The sequence below is a fragment of the Haliotis rufescens genome, unplaced genomic scaffold, assembly GCF_023055435.1.
Source record: "Haliotis rufescens isolate VD_foot unplaced genomic scaffold, xgHalRufe1.0.p SCAF_1, whole genome shotgun sequence".
NCBI classification, from domain to species: domain Eukaryota; kingdom Metazoa; phylum Mollusca; class Gastropoda; order Lepetellida; family Haliotidae; genus Haliotis; species Haliotis rufescens.
Genome location: NW_025963779.1, coordinates 9,568,894 through 9,593,222, shown reverse-complemented (window position 1 = coordinate 9,593,222; position 24,329 = coordinate 9,568,894). Strand labels below are relative to the sequence as shown.

At 40.8% G+C, this 24,329-nt stretch overlaps 1 protein-coding gene across 1 annotated transcript; it reads right to left on the bottom strand.

The window, feature by feature from the left end:
• Positions 1-113: 113 nt before the first annotated feature.
• On the bottom strand, positions 114-18,092 carry LOC124136669 (protein FAM227B-like). The gene is made up of 15 exons (XM_046502641.2): positions 17,967-18,092; positions 16,043-16,224; positions 15,584-15,692; positions 11,734-11,877; positions 10,770-10,840; positions 8,733-8,882; positions 8,330-8,434; positions 7,218-7,322; positions 6,778-6,904; positions 4,723-4,848; positions 4,220-4,407; positions 3,473-3,627; positions 2,906-2,983; positions 2,110-2,260; positions 114-966 (listed from the first exon to the last, which is right to left on the bottom strand). The coding sequence occupies exons 2-15, from the start codon at positions 16,175-16,177 to the stop codon at positions 862-864; spliced, it is 1,749 nt and encodes a 582-aa protein (XP_046358597.2). The 5' UTR covers positions 16,178-16,224; positions 17,967-18,092; the 3' UTR covers positions 114-861.
• Between the last annotated feature and the right edge of the window lie 6,237 nt (positions 18,093-24,329).

The window sequence follows — 24,329 nt, the reverse complement described above, 5'->3', positions numbered from 1 at the left end:
ATTGTCAGTCACATAGCTTGTGTACGAGGTTGACTGCACAATGTCATAATGAGGTGTAGCATTGTTGTGTATATCTTGACATAGCAGGCAGTAATGGCTTAGGATTTTCAGAGGCATTTATTTGTTGTCACTTATTTTCGTGTACACACAAACATATTATGATATCACAGTTTAAGCATAGAAGTCGGAGGAATATACAGCAAACAACTTTATCTTCTGAACTATTTGTTTATTTGTACTATTTGTACTTTATACAGACACGTCACGATCTCTGTACACTGTTTTTTAATAAACATATTCTAAAATGTATGTTTCTTTCTTGATTTGATTGATAAAGATATATAGCATTGGAAAATATTAATAGAATGTACCATTGTCTGAACTTGATTTAACTTTGTCAAAGCATTACTATATATATGTCAGGCCAGGAAAACTTCAAATGAGCTAATTAGTCCATAGGCTATTTTTATGATGTCATTGTAAACTCTTGTTATTTGAGCTGCTGTCCTAATATGTGAACTGACCGTGGAGTTAAGGTCCAATGTTTGCAATCACAGAGATTTCGTTGCAAACAACCACACTTGTCTTTGACTGTAAATCTGAAAGATTATTTTTGACATGAAGGAATCACTCAAGACACGTTTTATATTCTTAGGATTCCACTTCTTGTTTTCAAAGGTAAAGATCCGAGATTACTTCCGAATGTTGCTATGACACATAACCTCGAAGCAACAAGTAATGAGATGGTCAGTTTTCCATCTCTGTCCGTGATTGTCCAGTGTTGGATGACAGATTGTTTCCTCCTTCAGGACCATGTCCCATGGGGTGTACATCCACAGGTGTGATGCTGCCATGTGGATGTTACTCTTTCTCCTCCACACTGTCATCGTCACTGATGCTGCTGTCATCTGACAACTGGGGCGTGTCTCGGTCTGTCGTCAGTAGAGGGGTCATGCGATCTCGGTCCTGTATTAACAGTAAATCATAATTCAATACATTAAGGAACATGATTTTACATCAACATGTAGAGGATCACCATTAGCGGGGCACGGGCAACCAAGTTGTCCAAGGCATCGCAAGTCTTTTGGGAAGCCAGGAACCTATGATGATGGGTTTCAATCCCAGGTCCACCCTGATCATGTTTCTAGGTTTGTCAGCACCATATCTGTGCTCATGGGTTTCACCAAAGTGGTAAACATCTGAGACCTGCATCACTTTGGGCTTTCCTCCCACAATAAGCTGACACGCCGTGATATAACTGGAAAACTGTTCAAAGCATGGTTATACCCAACTCACTCACTCACTCATTTAGAGTGTAATGATAGATTAAACTACTGATCATACATGCAATTGTCCATGATGGCAACATGAAATATCGATGCTATGCTGCACTATGCTTGGTTGATGCATGTCATCTTATCCCTATTGCGTGATCAATGCTCATGATGTCAATTACTGGATTGTCTGCTTTAGATTTGAAACAAAAAATCTTTTTCCATGCTTTCTTATCCAAGACACACCTTGCTTGAAGCTGCACGTGGTCAGCCATTTAGAACATTATTAATTCATATCAGACAATAGAGGAACCTCTATCAAGTGTTGGCAGGCAAAAACTGATCCTAGAGCAGGCAACCCAAGGTTGATATCTTGAGCATCACCTCATGCTAGATGGGTAGAAAGATACACTCATGCATTTTGCCTACCTGACTTGTTTTTACTTACTGGGCACTAGTTCTATCTACAAAATGTGCAGAGGAATTCGTTGAAGAAAATACATGGGGATTACACTCTCAGGGAAACATCTTCACTGAACTGTATTGTACCTGGCTTCCATTACCTTAAAATGAACCTTAGACAGGTTAATTCCGAATGTTTGCTTTTTATTGAAAGCTGAAGGCTGGTAGTTTTAACATTTCTTACATCAAGTCAAAGGATCTTTTTCATAGCCACATAATCTTAAAATGAATTTGTTGGTAATTCCCTTCTCTCTGTTATTCTGTTGACAGTAAAAGTGATATCACTTGATGATACAAAACGCCCTGGATTCAGGGACTAAAGCAGCAACCTCAAGGACACTGTGATCAGAGAATCCTCTTTTCTCCATCATACCTTTAGTTCCATGATTCTTTCGCTGAGAATCTTCAGGTCCAGAGGATTCCTTGTGAACAGCAACTCCTTCTGCAGAGAGTCAATCTCACGATTCATGTCTCGCTTCTTCCTCTCAAGCTCATAAATTTCATTGTTTGTCTCTTCACAAATTCTGCAATACACAATGATTCATGTATCATTCATATCCTATCCTATATCCAGGCATGTGATCAAAGAATGACAAAAAAGAGTGAACAGATATGTCTTCTTTGCTGACAAAGACATAATAGAAATCCAAAGATACACATTGAAACACCACAATAAATCTGACAGATAAAAAAGACGGAATTCTGATTTATGACTGCAATATCACATGTCTGTAAATCACATCATATGTAACAAAACATTTAAGAGCAACATGTCTCTGTACCTTATCTAATGACAGAACATAGTGATGACTTCTGAATTTTGTATTGTGTAGAAAGTAAATGTAAATGAAATAGCCTCTTTCAGTTTTTAAATATACATGAAAGCAATACAGTCTTTGGTATAGTGGAAGTTTTGATAAGCACAGATGTGGTCTGCTTTCAAAATCTTCAATTCCAAGAAAATATTTTGTGACCATTATTTCCGTTTTAAGTCCACTCACTCTGGCAATATTTTCAATTTATCAGCTATTACTAGCTGAACATTCTAGACAAATGTTACAAGAGCAAATCGGCTTGGGACTAGTGTCTAGAGACTATGACTGAAATATGTGGGCCACAAGTGAATGTGGGTGCTAGGACTTGTGTTGTACAAGTCTGGCAGATCTCACCTCTGGTACTCCTTGTTGAGGGCGTCGGACAGAGCCAGGGTGTTATGGATCAACTGCTGGTAGGTCTGGCCAGATGGAGTCAGCAGGTCAAGGTCATACTACTCCAGAATGATGGATGCATAGCTCTATCTTACTTAGGTATTCTACAGTCTTTCTCAGAACACGTGGCATTATCCATGTCAGCATTGTATTTCAGCTCGAGGAAGGATCCACTTACTGTATAAGTATATTACTGGTGGTATTAGGTATTAGAAGATGACATATTTTACTCCTACAAAATGTCATGCATATTAAACTGGTGCATGTTATGTTGCATACACTTTGTGATATCTTGATGGCTGATGGTTTACCTGTTCCAACAGTTCCTGTCTGTGTCACAGAATTAAAGCCATCTTTCTAAGCTTTTGTCAAGATTGTACAGAACAGAAACAATGCACTAGAATAAGATGGATCAGAAAAGCAAAAAACTCAAGAATCAAGATGGCTGTCACAACTCCACAATGCACTCAACTATCATCCAATCTGTTCTGATGCACTATTAAAATATCTATCATTGTGAAAGGATATGGCTCTTTGGAGATCTCTGTCCTGCGAACCTCCCTGCCAGCCTGCTTGTAGTGCCGTAGTTGTCTCATGTGAAGATAGTGTGAGATGAGGGGACTCCGACCCTTTGTGTTGAACTTGACCCTTTCATACTCCGGCCCAGGGCCGATCTGATGAGACTGGGAAAGAAGAAGCGGCATTAGATGCTTAAATCTACAGATACAATTTGGGTGAAACCATATTGAACGAATGTGATTTTACACTGCAGTTGGCTTTATTAAAGCTCTATGATGGTGGCTTGTAGATTGCCAAGTCTGGACCAGACAATGATCCACACCAACAGGAAATAAAGACACACGATCCACCATGTCACACATTGTAGCCACCTGATCCTCATGTTAGCCTGCCCCCTTAGCTATTCCAGGACAGAAGAGTTCCCTGTAGTCTTTGCTTGTTGTATGCTTGTTGTTGACTAGAATCAGGATTTTGTGGTCACAATGTCTGACACAGCTGATTGTCTGTCAATAATAATGTGTATCGTTGCTCATGTTCACAACGGCCCAGACTCCGTTATTTCCAAACTGCCGGTGACATTTTCTAGAACATTGCCCAGTGAGGCATAAATACAAAATTCTCAATCAATCATATTTTAGTCAGTTTGAACAAGCATAGGATTCTTAATTGATCCCCACACAATTTCACATGATATTTATATGCTGTATTTAACATGTTTAGAAAATAGAAAGGCCAGTTTCTAAACATTCTACTCACTTCTTTTGGAGGAGATCTGTATGGAAGTCTAGACTGGGAGCTTGAAGGTAGTGTTGTCTGTGTGGTGGCATTGGTCACCTTGGTTACCTCCCTTAACATGCCCAGCGGGGTGCCCGATGACACACCTTGCTCCTGCCCCATCTTGTCCATGACCTTATTGAAGGACTCCATGTCCAGGGAGAGAGCAACTGTGAAGATGACAAAAATTCAAGCACAGTTGAAAACAATTTCTTGGATTCAGATCAATTAATCAACAGACAATTTATCACTTGCAACATTGGCCATTTTGTTAATATTAAAATTCTTGGACACTTGAAGGAAACATCTTGATTCAGAGTCACTGGTGGTGCCATTGCAAAAATGTGCTTCATGTTTGTGAAAGTATTCAATATTTTACCAAAGGACAGAGTCAATAATATTCACAATTTTATTCCAGCAATAGTATTGCTACAAGTGAGTTAATACCACTGAATAATGACTTGTCTCCATGTATTACAACTGACCTTCCTTGTTGAGTGCTGCAGCCTGCATCATCTGTTTAGCTGCGGCTGATGCCTCATCTCCAGCTACTTTAGGTTGTAGCCGCTTGTCATCCCACCGCTTCCATGTGCCAGGGACAGGCTTCAGACCTGGAACAGCATCCAAGATGTACTGCTGCCATGCTACATCACCATGACATCATCTCTACCTGGCTGCCATGTTATATCATGGAAATATCTCTACTTGGCTGCCATGTTATATAATGGCCATATCATCTCTACCTGGCTGCCATGCTACATCACCATGACATCATCTCTACCTGGCTGCCATGCTACATCACCATGACATCATCTCTACCTGGCTGCCATGCTACATCACCATCACATCCTCATCTATCTGGCTGCCATGTTATATCATGGAAATATCATCTCTTCCTGGCTGCCATGTTATATCATGGAAATATCATCTCTACCTGGCTGCCATGTTATATCATGGAAATATCTCTTCCTGGCTGCCATGTTATATCATGGAAATATCTCTACCTGGCTGCCATGTTATATCATGGAAATATCATCTCTACCTGGCTGCCATGTTATATCATGGCCATATCATCTCTACCTGGCTGCCATGTTATATCATGGAAATATCATCTCTACCTGGCTGCCATGTTATAACATGGAAACATCATCTCTACCTGGCTGCCATGTTATATCATGGAAATATCATCTCTACCTGGCTTCCATGTTATATCATGGAAATATCTCTACCTGGCTGCCATGTTATATCACCATCACATCATCTCTACCTGGCTGCCATGTTATATCATGGCCATATCATCTCTACCTGGCTGCCATGTTATATCATGGCCATATCATCTCTACCTGGCTGCCATGTTATATCATGGCCATATCATCTCTACCTGGCTGCCATGTTATATCATGGAAATATCATCTCTACCTGGCTGCCATGTTATATCATGGAAATATCATCTCTACCTGGCTGCCATGTTATATCATGGTTATATCTCTACCTAGCTGCCATGTTATATCATGGTCATATCTCTACCTGGCTGCCATGTTTTATCATGGTCATATCATCTCTACCTAGCTGCCATGTTATATCATGGTCATATCTCTACCTGGCTGCCATGTTATATCATGGTCACATCTCTACCTGGCTGCCATGTTATAACATGGTCATATCTCTACCTGGCTGCCATGTTATATCATGGTCATATCTCTACCTGGCTGCCATGTTATATCATGGTCATATCTCTACCTGGCTGCCATGTTATAACATGGTCATATCTCTACCTGGCTGCCATGTTATATCATGGTCATATCTCTACCTGGCTCCAATGTTATATCATGGTCATATCTCTACCTGGCTGCCATGTTATATCATGGTCATATTTCTACCTGGCTCCTATGTTATATCATGGTTATATCTCTACCTAGCTGCCATGTTATATCATGGTCATATTTCTACCTGGCTCCTATGTTATATCATGGTTATATCTCTTCCTGGCTGCCATGTTATAGCATGGCCATATGCCAAATGGCATTAAATCACTTTGTGACAACAAGAATCATGGATGACCTTACATCATATTGTTCTCAGCAATGCAGTAGCAAGACTTCAAATGATCAGTCATCTTGAAGAACCATTTTTTATCAACCATTTTGAGTAATATAACTTCTTCCACTTCCATACTGACTCGGGGCGGTCGGGTAGCCTAGTGGTTAAAGCGTTCGTTCGTCATGCCAAAGACCCTGGTTCGAATCCTGACATGGGTACAATGTGTGAAGCCCATTTCTGGTGTCGACTGCTGTGATATTGCTGGAATATTGCTAAATGCGGCGTAAAACCAAACTCACTCACTCACTCCATACTGACTCACATGTCAACATATTTAGTGTCCATCCATAACTGTTATGCATCTTTACATCAATCTGTCAAAGATATTTGATGGAGTAAGAGAATTAACCATGAATTAATATTTTGCCTGCTGCCATCGTTTTCCACAGATGTAGACTACATGAAACCACCTTTACTTTTGATGCTTAGATGCTACTTACCAGTCACCCACTCATGTATGAGATAGACAAGCTCCTGCTTGAACTGGTCGTCAAACTTGGTTTCAGATTCAGGAAATGCCTCCATGTACGTGGCGTAGATTGACTGAGCCAGACAGTCAGGGTACTCCTGCAGCAGAGAACAATTCATGTCTGCAATACTTGAAAATACTACCGGTATTGAGAATATGGATGATGTTCACAAAAAGAGTGTATAACTCTTTTCAAGATGTATTATTGAGGTAAATGTGTACCATACAGTCAAAATTAAATTCTGTATATTTGTTTTAATAAATGTAAATTATGTGTTTGTAAATGACCTCCAGTCTACCCTTTCCAAAGCTTGACAATCAACAAAATGCCATTATGTCAAACAAAACAAGAAACTCTGACACCAAATTTTTAGCTACATGTGAAATAGAAGATGTCTGTATGACACTCACGGACATGAACTTGTCTTTGACATCTTTGTGGATACTGGCGAACAATGCCACAAAACTGTCAGCAATTCTGTCAAACAGCCGGTTCTTGTCCTTCTTGAAACCTTTCTGAATTGATGCAAAAAAACATACATTCAAAACATATGAAGAGGAAAAATGTGAAATTTCAGCTTCAGAGGTCCAGCGGTTACTGAGATGATGTTAACAGTGTGAGGAAATGCAGTTTGAGAGAAGTTAGGAGCATGGTGAAAGTGTATAGGTAAAAAACAGGCCAAATCTAAATATTGTTGAAAACATGTGTTGACAACTACAAACTACACATTTCATTTCATTTACATTTGTGACAAACATGGCTCTGTAACAGCCATAGGAAGTGTCAGCTTGCAGTAAGTCTGAAGTGCAAAGGTCCAAATCAAGTTCAAAATCTAAAATATCATGAAAAACAGAACATATGTGTTGAGCCCCATGACTAACTTGACATATGACAAAAAAACAGTAAATCTTGAACAAAAATGGATGTGTTATGGCTTTATAAGTGCAAAGGTCAACCCAAGGACATTACATTTTGAAAGTAAATGGCTGATTATGTCCAGAAGAAGCTTCAACTAACAGTGCAGCTGAAGCACCAGTGTCAATCAAGGATTACAGTCTGTAATCAAGTATCACAAAAAAAGGAACGTATACGTTGATCCCCACTGCTAACTACACATGTACCAAATTTCATTCCACTGAACAAGATGTTTGTGTCACATGACAGACAAACAGACCATGACATAAGATGATAGCTCTCATGACTTTCAGTCCGGTGGGCTAAAAATGTAGGCATTTCATAACGCCCAGCCCATCCTACCTTGAACAGAAAATCCAAACCTTCTGATTGTAAAAAACATGACATACCTGCTCTGCCACCGACACTGAGTGGAGGAAGAATCTTTTGAAAACTATTTATGTTTTAAGTGATATATGTGTGAAGTTTTTATGTCCATTATAGTGATGGAGCTGTAATACATAAACATCACATTAAATGGAAGTAATGTGGAGAAGAGAGGAACATGGTGTTAAAGAGGGGAACATGGTGTTAAGAGGAGCAGTGCATGTATCTCGGTGTTCCTCACCTCTGTGTTGAAGCGATCCAGGAACACCCACCAGAACGTGTCCTGCATCACTGCTACAGATGCCTCAGACAGGAACAACTTTTTCCAGAACTTCTTAAATCCAGACTACAACATGAAACAATAGTGACTTCGTGTAACTTCCCAAGCATACAGAATTTCTGCCAAGAAGCTAAAATCAATACACTATAAGATATATATTGGGCTACAATAGTTTGCAACATAACTGTGTGCATGTATTCTAATTTTGATAGAACAGAGGGAAACAGGATTAGAGGCCATTAAGAGACACTTCGCTGCCTGAGAAATATTAGGTTACATTGACTAACATACATGTATAGAACAAGATATTTTTCAGGCAGCGACTTGTCTTAGCATTAGACTTGGTATATCTGTTGCTACTCACATTGAAGTCCTGAGCGTTTGTGACTCGGTTGAGTATTGGTGGGGCCTCTAGCTGTCCCGGAAGTTCCACAAGCTCTCCATGACGGAATCCTGGAAAGCAGCAGTAGTCCAGACTCTTCTTCCGAGTCTCCATCAGAGAGTCCACAAAATCCTGAAGATAGGATGTAAGGAAATGTTTAACTGTGTCATGATTGATTATTGTTTCAAGCAATATCACAGCAGGGGACAGAAGAAATAAGCTGTACACATTGTACCGATATGGGGCATCAAACCCCGTCCCTTGGCATGATGAGCAGACACTTTAACCACAAGGCTACTCCACTGCCCCAGCTGTGTCAAGACTAGGCTACCCCACTGCCCCAACAGTGTCAAAACTAGTCTACCCCACTGCCCCAACTGTGTCAAAACTAGACTACCCCACTGCCCCAACAGTGTCAAAACTAGACTACCCCACTGCCCTAACAGTGTCATGACTAAACTGTGTCATGCAATTTATCCCATGAATTCTATCTTAAATTACTAACTAGCCTAACTGGCTCAAACTGGGGGGCCTCCAAAGACACCCTCCTCTCACTGTATATATCACTAAATAAATCTAAAATAGACTACGGATGTGCCATATACGACACCCTAAACCAACCCCTCAGCAAAAAACTAGACTCAATCCAATATCAGGCTCTAAAACTAATAACACTCACTCAACATGGCACCTCCTACACTTCACTCCAGGCCTTAACAGGAGAAATGCCACTAAATCTACGTAGGGAACAATTAACCCTAAATTTCTGGGCCGCGTCTCAATCCAACCCCTAATCAAAAACCTAATAAACAAAAATATCAGCCCAAAAAACCAAGCCCTAGCTCGAAAACACCCTCTACTTACTCCAATATCCCAAAGAATAACCAATTACTTAAATGAACACCGAATAAACAATCTAAAACAAAACTGTAAAAAATCAAATATCTTCACCACAAAACTTAAAACACCCATAATAGACATAACACTAGCTAGCACAATAAATAAACAAACCGACCCAAACATAGCTAAAACCACCACACTAGCATACATACATGAAAATTGGCCAAATTGGCCCTGAACTAATAAATCAAATACTAAAAAGCTCAAACGATTTAACTAAGGCAGGCAAACAAATAGTATTCATTTGGATCCCCGCCCACGTAGGAATATACGGCAATGAAAACGCCGATAAAGCAGCTAAACTATCCCTTAAAATCCCAGAAATAAGCTTAAACCTACCCATCTCCAAATCAGAAATTAAAAGTGTCAACAAACAAAAAATCACCAAAAAATGGAATAACTTATATCTAAACTCAAATAGCCAAATCAAAAGGTTCTAAAAAAAACCCTAACCAAACCAAAAATTCTACATCCATCCAAAAAAATCGACAGAGTAATCACTAAACTCCAAACAGGACGTACCAACCTAATTAACCACCTCAAAATAATAAAAAAAACACGCAACAGGAACCTGCCCACATTGCAACCAACAAGAAACCCCAGAACACGCACTCATACACTGCACCCACTACCTAACACAGCGAACTACACTACAAACCACCCTAAATCTAAATAAGGCTCTTACTCTAGAAGCAATCCTAAACCCACAAAATAAAATAGAAATATTCAAAGCCTTAGGCGTATACTTAATCAAAACAGGGGTAATAAATCGCATTTAAAACCCCAATAAACTACCAAAACCAAACCACATAATCAAACTAACAAACTACCATACTCAGCTCCCTTAGTTCGCCCCCAAAACCCTCTTGGCATTTTTTCCAAATCTCAAAATTTCCAAAATTCTATATAAGCAACCACTAAAACACCCCTACTGGATTGCCAAACAACTTTTTCCCCTTTTCGGAAACACATTAAATGGCCTGGCCGGGCCCGTGTGCGAAATACGCTGCAGTCGGAAAGCGCACGTAAAATCTCCAATATAAGTAAGTAAAGTAAGTCTTAAATTACTGTACAATGAAGAGATAATGTGACTTGAAGCTGACTTTGAATGTTACTCACAATACTTTTATGTCCTCGAGCACTGCTGTGTGATTTGACTGCATCAGATTCAGACACCTCTGTCATAAATGCTGAAATACAGAACGATATATGAGACCTTTCCTCACAAGACAAGTCTTTTCATGGGTCTTAACCTGCAGTCACTGCATCTAACATGCAGGATGAGTTATTTCCATACATTCATTCTTGTTTGAAATATACAGAAAATAACCCTAAAGATTATCTAGTGTCTAGTTTGTTTGTATACAGTGAGTTTCGTGTAACGCCACTTTAAACAGTATTTCAGTTATATCACGGCATGTCAGCTTAATGTGGGAGGAAAGCCTAAAGTGATGCAGGTCTCAGACGTTTACCACAAACCTAGAAACATAATCAGGGCAAAGCAGGATTCAAACCCACCATCATAGGTTTCTGGCATGCCCAAGGGACACTGCACAGCGTATTGCGGCGCCTTAAGACTGTAATCCATATTAGGTTTTGTTTGCGATACAATTATATCACATTTTATACTTTGTATTCGAAAGTGTTCTTCTACAAAGAAGTGTAGGGGTATATTATACAAAAACATTAATAAACAAGAATGGTTCATTAAGATTATCAGGATATGTATCATATTTGACCATATGTATTGCAATAAACTTATGTATCATGCATCATATCCCTAATAATTTCATTATACTAAAATACTATGTCCATGACAATTCACAGAATAGGTCTTCAGCAACCCATGCTTGACCGTAAAAGGCGACTAACGGGATCGGGTGGTCATACTCACTGACTTGGTAGATGCATGTCGATGTATCCCAATTGCATGGATCGATGCTCATGACATCAATCACTTGATTGTCAGGTCAAGACTTGATTATTTACAGACCGCCATCATATAGCTGGAATATTGCTGAGTGTGGCATTAAACAGCAAACAAAACAAAACAATTCACACAAAGGTATAAAGGATGTCTTACTTCTGGAAGGAGAGTGGAACAGCCTGTCTGTGAGCCGAGACTCCCGCTTGTTATCAGTGACGATACGCTCTGCAAAATACACTAGCTTCTCCTCCAGAGACATGAGCCTGTCCTCCAGTTTCTCCAGCATGTGCAGACCCAGGGCTGGCGGCAGGTCAAGGCAACGCAGTGTGCACACAACACATAGCTACAAGGTTCAACTGTATTATTGCTGACTTAGTTTTACAGCGTGAGTGAGGTGTGCTCAAGCCTGCTTTGAACATCTTCCCGAGGCAAGAGAGTTAACTGACTTTAAAAGTCCAGTTTCCACCCTTGCCGAACTAGGCTGGTATTATGGAGTTAGATTTTGGCTGGACTAACGAGTCTATGCATAGTCCAATCAAAATCGACCAACGAAATCGAAATCCGGTTCGTAAACTATCATGCAGATTTTAGGTCGATTGCAGGATTTGCAAAACATGTGTACCGCCAACTTGTTGACAGCAGATATTTTCCAAATCTTTTCATGTTTTTAATCAAGGTGCTCACGTGATTTGATGCACTTTGCGATGTAAGACCCGTTTTCTCACAATATAGACCTTGATTATCGATCAGATCGTTTTGACTGGGCACTGCCATTTTGTTAGAAGCAAATGCAAGGGATACGAGAGGTGGAATCTGATTGGTCCATAGGAGAGGCATAAAAGGGACATAACTCATAATAGCCACTGATAGTGCTACGCTAGAGCCGGGGAATTCCAGCCTAGTTCAGCAAGGGTGGAAACTGGACTTTTAGAGTCAGTTAATTCCCTTGCCTCGGGAAGATGGCTTTGAACAACTGAACAAAATAATCTGGGATTCAAATCAAGGGTAAGCAGATCCTGACACAAATAATGGGTTCAACTCTTCACAGCAAGATGTAATGGTTTAAAAATTTGGTAAAATGCGCTCTGACTTGGCTTTGTTACATCAGATTCTGAATCAGTGAAAGTGCATCATGAAATAATTTCACTTTCACTGACACCCACACAGAAGACTTTTATTAAGTGGCATTTATCCAGAATTCTACTTCTCCAAATCAGGGGATTCCAAACCTTTTTTCATAACAAATAACATCATATGATTGCATAGACAGAAGACCCATGAAGATCCAGGGTAGAATAGGTCTTCAGCAACCTATGCTTGCCGTAAAAGGCAACTATGCTTGTCATAAGAGATGGCGAACAGGATCGGGTGGTCAGGTTCGCTGACTTGGTTGATGCATGTCATCGTATTCACTTGCGTGGATCGATGCCCATGATGTCAATCACTGGGTTGTCTGGTCCAGACACAATTATTTACAGCCGTCATATAGCTGGAATATTGCTGAGTGTGGCGTAAAACAACACTAACTCACTCGCATAGACAGAAATGGATCAAATGTCCATAAGATATTTGACACAATCTGAAATGTTTTAACAGTAATATACTTTGGAACATTATATTTCAGTTGAACATGAATTCATTGTTTGTGTGTGTTGGTCAATTGCAGCCAGAGCAATCTCATTAAAATCAGATCTTAGTTCTCTCTATCGCTAAACAAAGATCTGAGGACATCCCATTACGGGTCACGTCAGAACGACCTTTCATCCAACCAATCAGAGCGTTGCTTACCAGATCATGAAAGTGACAGTCGGAATGTTTTCTAATCATGCAACCACGAAATATTTAACATGGGCTATTCGGAACGACAGTTACAGGTTTTATGATTATATCCATACAATCTAGGCCATCTATATGCCATTCCAGAATGTTCTTCTTATCAGTTTTAATTTTTTTAATCGAGAATACATCAAAATATGTTTCAAAGCGTGGTCGCCAGTTTGAAAAAAGTGTCGTAAGGCTCGAGAAAGCTGCCTTCTGATCATATGATTCTGGTAGTATCGATTTCTTGTCAGTCATTTCATTGGTCGGTCAAAATTCGCGAAAGGTCGTTCTGACTTGACCCGTAATGGGATATCCTCAGATCTTTGTTTAGCGGTAGCGAGAACTAAGGTCTGATTTTAATGAGATTGCAGCAAGTGAGGAGTCTTACGACACCAAGTACACCATGTTGTGTCTAGACATGTTGCTATACCATCAATTTGTGTCTGTAAGGTCACTGAGGAACAAGATAGAGATCTGGAATTTCTACCTTATATTTGTAGCTATCAGGAATCAAATGATTAGACACTGCTAAACAAACCTATCTTGTTATCTATTTTATCTAGTTAGCAGTGTCTACTGAACAAGATTCTACTGACTTTACTGATAATATTTCTATTTAATACATGTTTTTAATTAAAGTTCAAATGTTGAAATATGTGATATACTGCCATAGAAAGATGAAGCTGTGTGAGTTGTATGAAAATAGACCCGTCAATAAGTGATAAGTGATAAGTGATGTCAAGAAGTACAGGTGTCACGAAGTGTCATTATACCAGTGGGTAACACAAGAACAAGGAACACAGACTTCCATCTCGTTATTGATTGTACACTCCTGTAAGTTAATGTATCGGTTCTTCCTGAACTGTGATCTTCATTACACTGACAATCAATTGCGATAAAGCTTTGAGTAAACACATAGAGAATGCCCCATGATTAGACCAAAATATGGTTCTTTAGGAGATAAACATAATGAGTTTTCAATGTAGAGCTAGCTTACCTCTAGATATTACCACGCTGATTTGAATTTGGAGCCGAATGCAACGCTTTCGATCTACACCGCACGTCACCATTATAACGTCATATCACTCATTGGGACGCAAAAGATATGATGTCACAGTCGTATGTAAAAAAAGCACCAAATTCCAAGCTCTCTGTTGTTCCCCAAACTAAAAAAACATTATCTTCCTAGATTTCTATCGTGTTTTCTGCACAAAAGGTATTGCCGCACATCCTTTGAATATTGTAGATACCGCAACTTTGCATTTTGTAACCTATAATCATGATAATTGTATAATTACATAAATGTGCTTGCCGACAATGACTGAAAAAAGTACTTTTCTATGAATGTTAGTTTCCACCGTCAAATCGGCTATTTCAATCAGAGGGGGTTGATTGTGATTTGATACCTCTGACTGACCAATTAAAATTGAGTATTTTCCAAATTCAAGGTAGAATTAGGAGATACACATACTGTGTTTTCAATGTAGAGCTAGATGTAGATTTAACCGCGTTAAATTGTATTTGGAACCGACCGCAAGGTCTTAATACTTGCTACAATTTTACAAACCGAAAATATCTAAGCTCAACAGAACATAGCTACATATATCTTGACATGGAATTAAAATGGTATGCACTCTAGCAGCTAGAGAACTGTGAATAATGATGGCATGAATAAAGCTGTAGGTTGTCATGGTAATCATCTTGAGTATGACAATTACAGACATAATCTCATATGCACCTTAAGTAGACATTCTTGAGTGAGTATGAGCCCTGACTTATGTCTGTTATGACGTGGCATATCAATTTGATGTAGGAGGATGAAGTGATGCTGGTCTTAGACATTTACTACTTTTGTGAACCCCATGAGCATGTGAATGGTGCTGACAAACCTAGAAACATAATCAGAGCAAACCAGGGATTCGAACCATGATCTGAGGGTTATGGCAGCAGATTCAACTCTGCATGGCGTATTGTGGCATTGACGACAGGGCCACCTGTGCCACCTGACAGCCCAGCGAAGCTAAATCATCCATGGTACACTTGATATCATTCAGATCTGTCATGCACATCTTTAAATACTCTTTTCAAATTTGAAGTGTGTCATTGTAACAAATGGGAGATATTTTCTCAGTCATAATTCTCAGCAACACAGTGGAACAATTTCTCTGGTTGCAACCAAGGATACGAGCTGCCTCCCTGAGTATGTCAGCGATATCCTCCTGGGACCCCAGCAAGGTTCCTTCTTTGTTGAAGTTCAAGGGCGTCAGCCCACTCACGGGATGCGGCCAATCATGCTTCAATAAGAAAACACAGTATGAGTATGATACAAGTTTTACCCTACAGAAAATGTACATACTATGAAAGTTCAGGTATATGTTACAAATTAAATGTCTCTGCAATCAACATGTATGAGGATTCCTGTCAGCTTTGTTCTCAACAGATTAATATTATATTGTGAACTTGTTCCATATTAATACTGACCAATTAATCTGCTCTTTATGTGATATTAACAAATTGAAACTGAAGTTGTAACAATTATCATGGACAAATTTATTTCACACTGTTTTTGCCTAGGTTTGTGAATTTGGACAACATAAAATTGAAAACAGTATTAATAGTCCCCAAGAATCTGCCATGAACATACCCATCCCTCCACCTGCAGGTACTCCTCCAGGTTGGTAGGGGGTTTGTCGGCTTCCTCCAGGTCAACTGGCGTCACCTGTCTCACCTTCTCCTTGTTCGCCAGCTTGGCCATTATGGCCACTATTTTGGGGTCCATCCTCTCAAATCTTTACCAAGCTGCTCTTCTTATATCTTTATTTGTAGCTGCAGTAAAATAAAATGTTTCCAAATTTTCATTTTTGTCCACTTGATTTATTTTTTCCATTCATAGAGAAGTGCCTTTACTGAAGCTGTAATTATACAGAAGGTGATAAGATAGTTGAGTTCATGATAGAATACGGTGGCCTCTAACAGTGAACTCCAAAACCATGCCAACTGAATGCAGACTACTACAGTACCTTAACAACGTACGGAATCACTGACCAAAACAATGACAAGACAAAAAAGAAAAGCACTTTTATCTTTTTCTGAATGCATGTTTTACCACCCTTGCCCCCCTAAAAATAAATTGGATACATATATCTACACATATATAACTACAGCATATAGATCAAACTGCAATGTGAACAAGAGTGGCTTTAATAGACATGGCAAATTCAGATATAATTCTCTAAACATGTTGGAGAATTGAATTTTTGTTTCAATTTATAATAATTTTTACAAAAGCAAATCAATAAGCTAAGAAAGTCTGGCTTTGAGAAAAATAAAATTATACCACGATATTCCTCTGACTGTAATTCACTGTGTCAAACAAGATCATTGTTTGATTACTTGGTACTAGCAAACAGTCAAACAAATTTCATTTCTGCAATTAATATTGAAGCTTATCATAAGATATATAGCCTTGTACATGCCCTGTCCGATAAAAATAGCAGATTATCACCAAATAAGTTAGTTATTGTGTTAGATACTGCTCAAATATAAAACTTTAAAAAACCCTGTTAATTATGCTGCAAAAATGGGCAGGAGGGTGCACACTAGGGCTGGGACGGGTAACTCGGGTACTCGGGTCGGGTGGGTCCTGAGTAGGGCCCGGGTATCCACATGACTACCCGGCCCCGTGGTTAGTCAGGTGACATACTGTTTAATGACATTAACAATAAAACTCAATGGTTACACTACAAGTATAGCTAATGTCCACATTTCTTTCTCACTATGCAAGCATTCGTTCTGACTTTTATATGTTCAAGTAAGGATAAAGCGTCTATCAACTGCAGATTATACATGATCAGATTGTTTTATACATGTATCTAAATAGTTTTTTGCCAGGGCTGCGGTAAAACAATTCCCATTCAGGCATTTTGTACCCAACTCTTGAGACCTATAGTGGGTATCCGGGTAGGGCCGGGTAGGGCCGGGTAATAGGGTGGCGGGTACCCGGGTTGTAAATTTGGACTTGTCCCAGCCCTGGTGCACACCTCTACACACACACCCATATATGTGTATGCAATAATATTACAATAGTTACAACTTATGAGTGACATAGGCAAATCACTCATCCATTCCTAATATAATGAGTCCACCACCAGTCTTTTACTACATAATTAAGTAGTCTTACACAGATCAATGTGAATATTACTTGAATCAAACTCTAATCTCAATCTACAGCCCGAAGCACAGGACACTGTAACTACTACTAATAATAAACAAATTCGCAAAAAAACTGAAACCCGTGCCTGAAGTCAATATCAGCAATCTGATCTAGCAGTTGCTGATTACCATGATTACACAATTTCTCAGTTTCATATAAGGCACTAATTACATCTTGTACACCAAGACTGAATATGGACTACAGACCGTGGAGGCTGAGGGCTCTATTTATAAATATAATAGGTCTATAGTCTCATAGTTTTATGTGGTAGGCCAAAATCTGTCAGATACATCGTTGATCTCTGGGAATCTGCTATATATTTTCATTGGTGAGTTGATACATGCTGTTTTTTTACCTAGACATCAATATTTCCACAATATCGCATTGAATTACTACAATGGGAACATCAACGTTGAAAACACGGTACTTTTCTTCTCTCTCATTTGGCACTCGAGTTGCTAGGAACGCCATAGATACTTCCGGTGAAATAGAGTTACCTCCCCTAAGTAGAACAACTATTTAGTTCTGTGTCTCTTGCATGGGTTTTAATAGTGAATTAATATTTAATGTCGCTTCGGCAATATTGCATCCTTATAGTGACTATGGATTATATAACAGTATGAAAGTATTATGTAGTATCAAAGAAATACCTAGACAATAGTGGACATTTTTAATTAATATTTTGAGCGTTAAATCCCAGCTATATCACACTTTCAAAGTCAAGTTTCACGATCTAAATCAATCTAGCAATTATTACAATGTGACTTTAATGTTATAAGGCTAATTCTCACTTCCAAACGTGGCAATGTTTTTTTTTATCAGTTTGAGAATATTTTAGTAAAGCCTTAAAATTCACTCGCAAACACACACGTACGCACGCACGCGCGCACGCACACGCGCACACACACATATAAGTTTAGTTTCCTTAATTCAAATTAGTAGAAGGGGAAAGGTTCTTTTAAAAAAAAAATACAATTATTACATAGAAATGTTTTCATGGACTAATTGTTAGTCCAGTCTGTCATGTATGGGGAATTACATGAGAGATACGGTTTGTCTCCATAATTATTGATAGCAGCGGTCTCCGATTGAGGTCTAGGCTAGATGTTGTGGAGTGAACTGTCACCATCCTTTCGTTTTCTTAAACTGTTCTTTTTTTTAAAATATGACGTTTTGGGTATTTTCCACGAAACAAACAGTTCAATTTTTCACCACTGCCAACAAATTATACATTTGGGCATATTTCTGACTACTCATTAAAAAAACCATTAATCCTGTTAAGCATAATGAGAGTGTGGAAATTAGACAAGGTGGAGATGGAAGATGGGTTAAGAGGAAATAATGAAATAATAGAAGTTGGTGAAGGTAATACTATATAGATAACAGTACGGATGATCCTATCTCCAATGTTAAAAAAGAACACAACGCCAACGAGATAGAAGGGAACACCACTGTATAGCGACACAACGTCAACGTCACAGAAGGGAACACCACTGTATAGCGACACAACGTCAACGTCATAGAAGGGAACACCACTGTATAGCGACACAACTCCAACGACACAGAAGGGAACACCACTGTATAGCGACACAATGTCAACGTCATAGAAGGGAACACCACTGTATAGCGACACAACTCCAACGACACAGAAGGGAACACCACTGTATAGCGACACAACGTCAACGTCATAGAATGGAACACCACTGTATAGCGACACAACTCCAAGGTCATAGAAGGGAACACCACTGTATAGCGACACAACGTCAACGTCACAGAAGGGAACACCACTGTACAGCGACAGAACGTCAACGTCATAGAAGGGAACACCACTGTATAGCGACACAACGTCAACGTCACAGAAGGGAACACCACTGTATAGCGACACAACGTCAACGTCATAGAAGGGAACACCACTGTATAGCGACACAACGTCAACGTCACAGAAGGGAACACCACTGTACAGCGACAGAACGTCAACGTCATAGAAGGGAACACCACTGTATAGCGACACAACGTCAACGTCACAGAAGGGAACACCACTGTATAGCGACACAACATCAACGTCACAGAAGGGAACACCACTGTACAGCGACAGAACGTCAACGTCATAGAAGGGAACACCACTGTATAGCGACACAACTCCAACGACACAGAAGGGAACACCACTGTATAGCGACACAACTCTAACGTCATAGAAGGGAACACCACTGTATAGCGACACAACTCTAACGTCACAGAAGGGAACACCACTGTATAGCGACACAACTCTAACGTCACAGAAGGGAACACCACTGTATAGCGACACAACTCTAACGTCACAGAAGGGAACACCACTGTATAGCGACACAACTCTAACGTCACAGAAGGGAACGCCACTGTATAGCGACACAACGTCAACGTCACAGAAGGGAACGCCACTGTATAGCGACACAACGTCAACGTCATAGAAGGGAACACCACTGTACAGCGACAGAACGTCAACGTCATAGAAGGGAACACCACTGTATAGCGACACAACGTCAACGTCATAGAATGGAACACCACTGTATAGCGACAGAACGTCAACGTCACAGAATGGAACACCACTGTATAGCGACACAACGTCAACGTCATAGAGGGGAACACCACTGTATAGCGACACAACGTCAACGTCATAGAGGGGAACACCACTGTATAGCGACACAACTCCAACGTCACAGAAGGGAACACCACTGTATAGCGACACAACGTCAACGTCACAGAAGGGAACGCCACTGTATAGCGACACAACGTCAACGTCATAGAATGGAACACCACTGTATAGCGACACAACTCCAACGTCATAGAGGGGAACACCACTGTATAGCGACACAACGTCAACGTCATAGAGGGGAACACCACTGTATAGCGACACAACGTCAACGTCATAGAATGGAACACCACTGTATAGCGACACAACTCCAACGTCATAGAGGGGAACACCACTGTATAGCGACACAACTCCAACGTCATAGAATGGAACACCACTGTATAGCGACACAACTCCAACGTCATAGAGGGGAACACCACTGTATAGCGACACAACTCCAACGTCATAGAATGGAACACCACTGTATAGCGACACAACGTCAACGTCACAGAAGGGAACACCACTGTATAGCGACACAACTCCAACGTCATAGAATGGAACACCACTGTATAGCGACACAACGTCAACGTCATAGAATGGAACACCACTGTATAGCGACACAACGTCAACGTCATAGAGGGGAACACCACTGTATAGCGACACAACTCCAACGTCATAGAATGGAACACCACTGTATAGCGACACAACGTCAACGTCACAGAAGGGAACACCACTGTATAGCGACACAACGTCAACGTCATAGAAGGGAACACCACTGTATAGCGACACAACGTCAACGTCACAGAAGGGAACACCACTGTATAGCGACACAACGTCAACGTCATAGAATGGAACACCACTGTATAGCGACACAACTCCAACGTCATAGAGGGGAACACCACTGTATAGCGACACAACTCCAACGTCATAGAATGGAACACCACTGTATAGCGACACAACGTCAACGTCACAGAAGGGAACACCACTGTATAGCGACACAACGTCAACGTCATAGAAGGGAACACCACTGTATAGCGACACAACGTCAACGTCACAGAAGGGAACACCACTGTATAGCGACACAACGTCAACGTCATAGAATGGAACACCACTGTATAGCGACACAACTCCAACGTCATAGAGGGGAACACCACTGTATAGCGACACAACTCCAACGTCATAGAATGGAACACCACTGTATAGCGACACAACGTCAACGTCACAGAAGGGAACACCACTGTATAGCGACACAACGTCAACGTCACAGAAGGGAACACCACTGTATAGCGACACAACTCCAACGACACAGAAGGGAACACCACTGTATAGCGACACAACGTCAACGTCATAGAAGGGAACACCACTGTATAGCGACACAACGTCAACGTCACAGAAGGGAACACCACTGTATAGCGACACAACGTCAACGTCATAGAAGGGAACACCACTGTATAGCGACACAACTCCAACGACACAGAAGGGAACACCACTGTATAGCGACACAACGTCAACGTCATAGAAGGGAACACCACTGTATAGCGACACAACGTCAACGTCACAGAAGGGAACGCCACTGTATAGCGACACAACTCCAACGACACAGAAGGGAACACCACTGTATAGCGACACAACTCTAACGTCACAGAAGGGAACACCACTGTATAGCGACACAACTCCAACGACACAGAAGGGAACACCACTGTATAGCGACACAACGTCAACGTCATAGAAGGGAACACCACTGTATAGCGACACAACTCCAACGACACAGAAGGGAACACCACTGTATAGCGACACAACTCTAACGTCACAGAAGGGAACACCACTGTATAGCGACACAACTCCAACGACACAGAAGGGAACACCACTGTATAGCGACACAACGTCAACGTCATAGAAGGGAACACCACTGTATAGCGACACAACGTCAACGTCATAGAAGGGAACACCACTGTATAGCGACACAACGTCAACGACACAGAAGGGAACACCACTGTATAGCGACACAACGTCAACGTCATAGAAGGGAACACCACTGTATAGCGACACAACTCTAACGTCATAGAGGGGAACACCACTGTATAGCGACACAACGTCAACGTCACAGAAGGGAACACCACTGTATAGCGACACAACGTCAACGTCACAGAAGGGAACACCACTGTATAGCGACACAACGTCAATGTCACAGAAGGGAACACCACTGTATAGCGACACAACGTCAACGTCACAGAAGGGAACACCACTGTATAGCGACACAACGTCAATGTCACAGAAGGGAACACCACTGTATAGCGACACAACGTCAACGTCACAGAAGGGAACACCACTGTATAGCGACACAACTCCAAGGTCATAGAAGGGAACACCACTGTATAGCGACACAACGTCAACGTCACAGAAGGGAACACCACTGTATAGCGACACAACTCCAACGTCACAGAAGGGAACACCACTGTATAGCGACACAACTCCAACGACACAGAAGGGAACACCACTGTATAGCGACACAACTCCAAGGTCATAGAAGGGAACACCACTGTATAGCGACACAACTCCAAGGTCATAGAAGGGAACACCACTGTATAGCGACACAACTCCAAGGTCATAGAAGGGAACACCACTGTATAGCGACACAACTCCAACGTCACAGAAGGGAACACCACTGTATAGCGACACAACTCCAAGGTCATAGAAGGGAACACCACTGTATAGCGACACAACTCCAAGGTCATAGAAGGGAACACCACTGTATAGCGACACAACGTCAACGTCACAGAAGGGAACACCACTGTATAGCGACACAACGTCAACGTCACAGAAGGGAACACCACTGTATAGCGACACAACTCCAACGACACAGAAGGGAACACCACTGTATAGCGACGCAACTCCAACGACACAGAAGGGAACACCATTGTATAGCGACTCAACTCCAACGACACAGAAGGGAACACCACTGTATAGCGACACAACGTCAATGTCAGAGAAGGGAACACCATTGTATAGCGACGCAACTCCAACCTGATAACGAGGGACATTCATTGTATAGCGACAGAACGCCAACGCCATAGCGAGGAAAACCATAGTATAGACAACTCCAACGTCATAGGGAAAGCCACTGTATAGCGACACAACGCCAACGTCATAGAAGGGAACACCATTATATAGCGACACAACGCCAGCATCGATGCGCATGAATGCCATTGTATAATGAGACAACGCCAACGTTATAGCGAGGGGAAAACATTATATAGCGACACAACGCCGGCATCAATGCGCAGTAAAACTATTGTATAATGACACAACGTTAACCTGATAATGAGGGGAAACCACTGTATAACGAAACAACGCCAACGTCATAAGGAGGGAAAACAATTTTATAGACAATGCCAACGTCATAGCGAGGTAAAACCATTGTATAATGACACAACAACAACCTCACAACGACGGAAAAGCACTGTATAGACAACGCCAAAGTCACAGCGAGGAAAAGCCACTGTATAGCGACACAACGCCAACGCTTTAACCTAGCGAGGGAACGCTGAAGCATTGTGGAGGTAGGACAAAAATGTGTTTTTTTTCATCATGGCAGCTATAACAGATGATGAGGTACAGAATGCGTTTGTCCATCAGTCCACGCTTTTTGTTGTTATAGCGAACCTCAGTCATTGACGCGCGCCATTAATCCCGTGACCTCACAGTGTATACCTATATTCGATAGATACAGTGATATGTCATTCCCTATCAAAATCGTAACGAACATACCCCGTTCCAGTGTCGTTCTTAATACGCCATAGACTGGTTCGTGGCTGACTTGCGCATCGTGACTAGAGACGGTTATATTTTTGTGATCTCTTCCACAAAATTATTTTCAGTCGATATCTGGAGTTGTGCTTTAACAACATACACCTTCCCACAAAGCAGGTTCACAAACGTAATGTTTCATATATTTTATATATATTGTAATAAAACGGGTCTTATCCCGCGAAGTGCATCAAATCACTTGAGCGCCTTGATTTAAAACATGAAAAGATTTGCAAAATATCCGTCGACGCCCTGTTGACTGTACACATGCTTTGTAAATCCTGCAGTCGATAGAAATCTGCA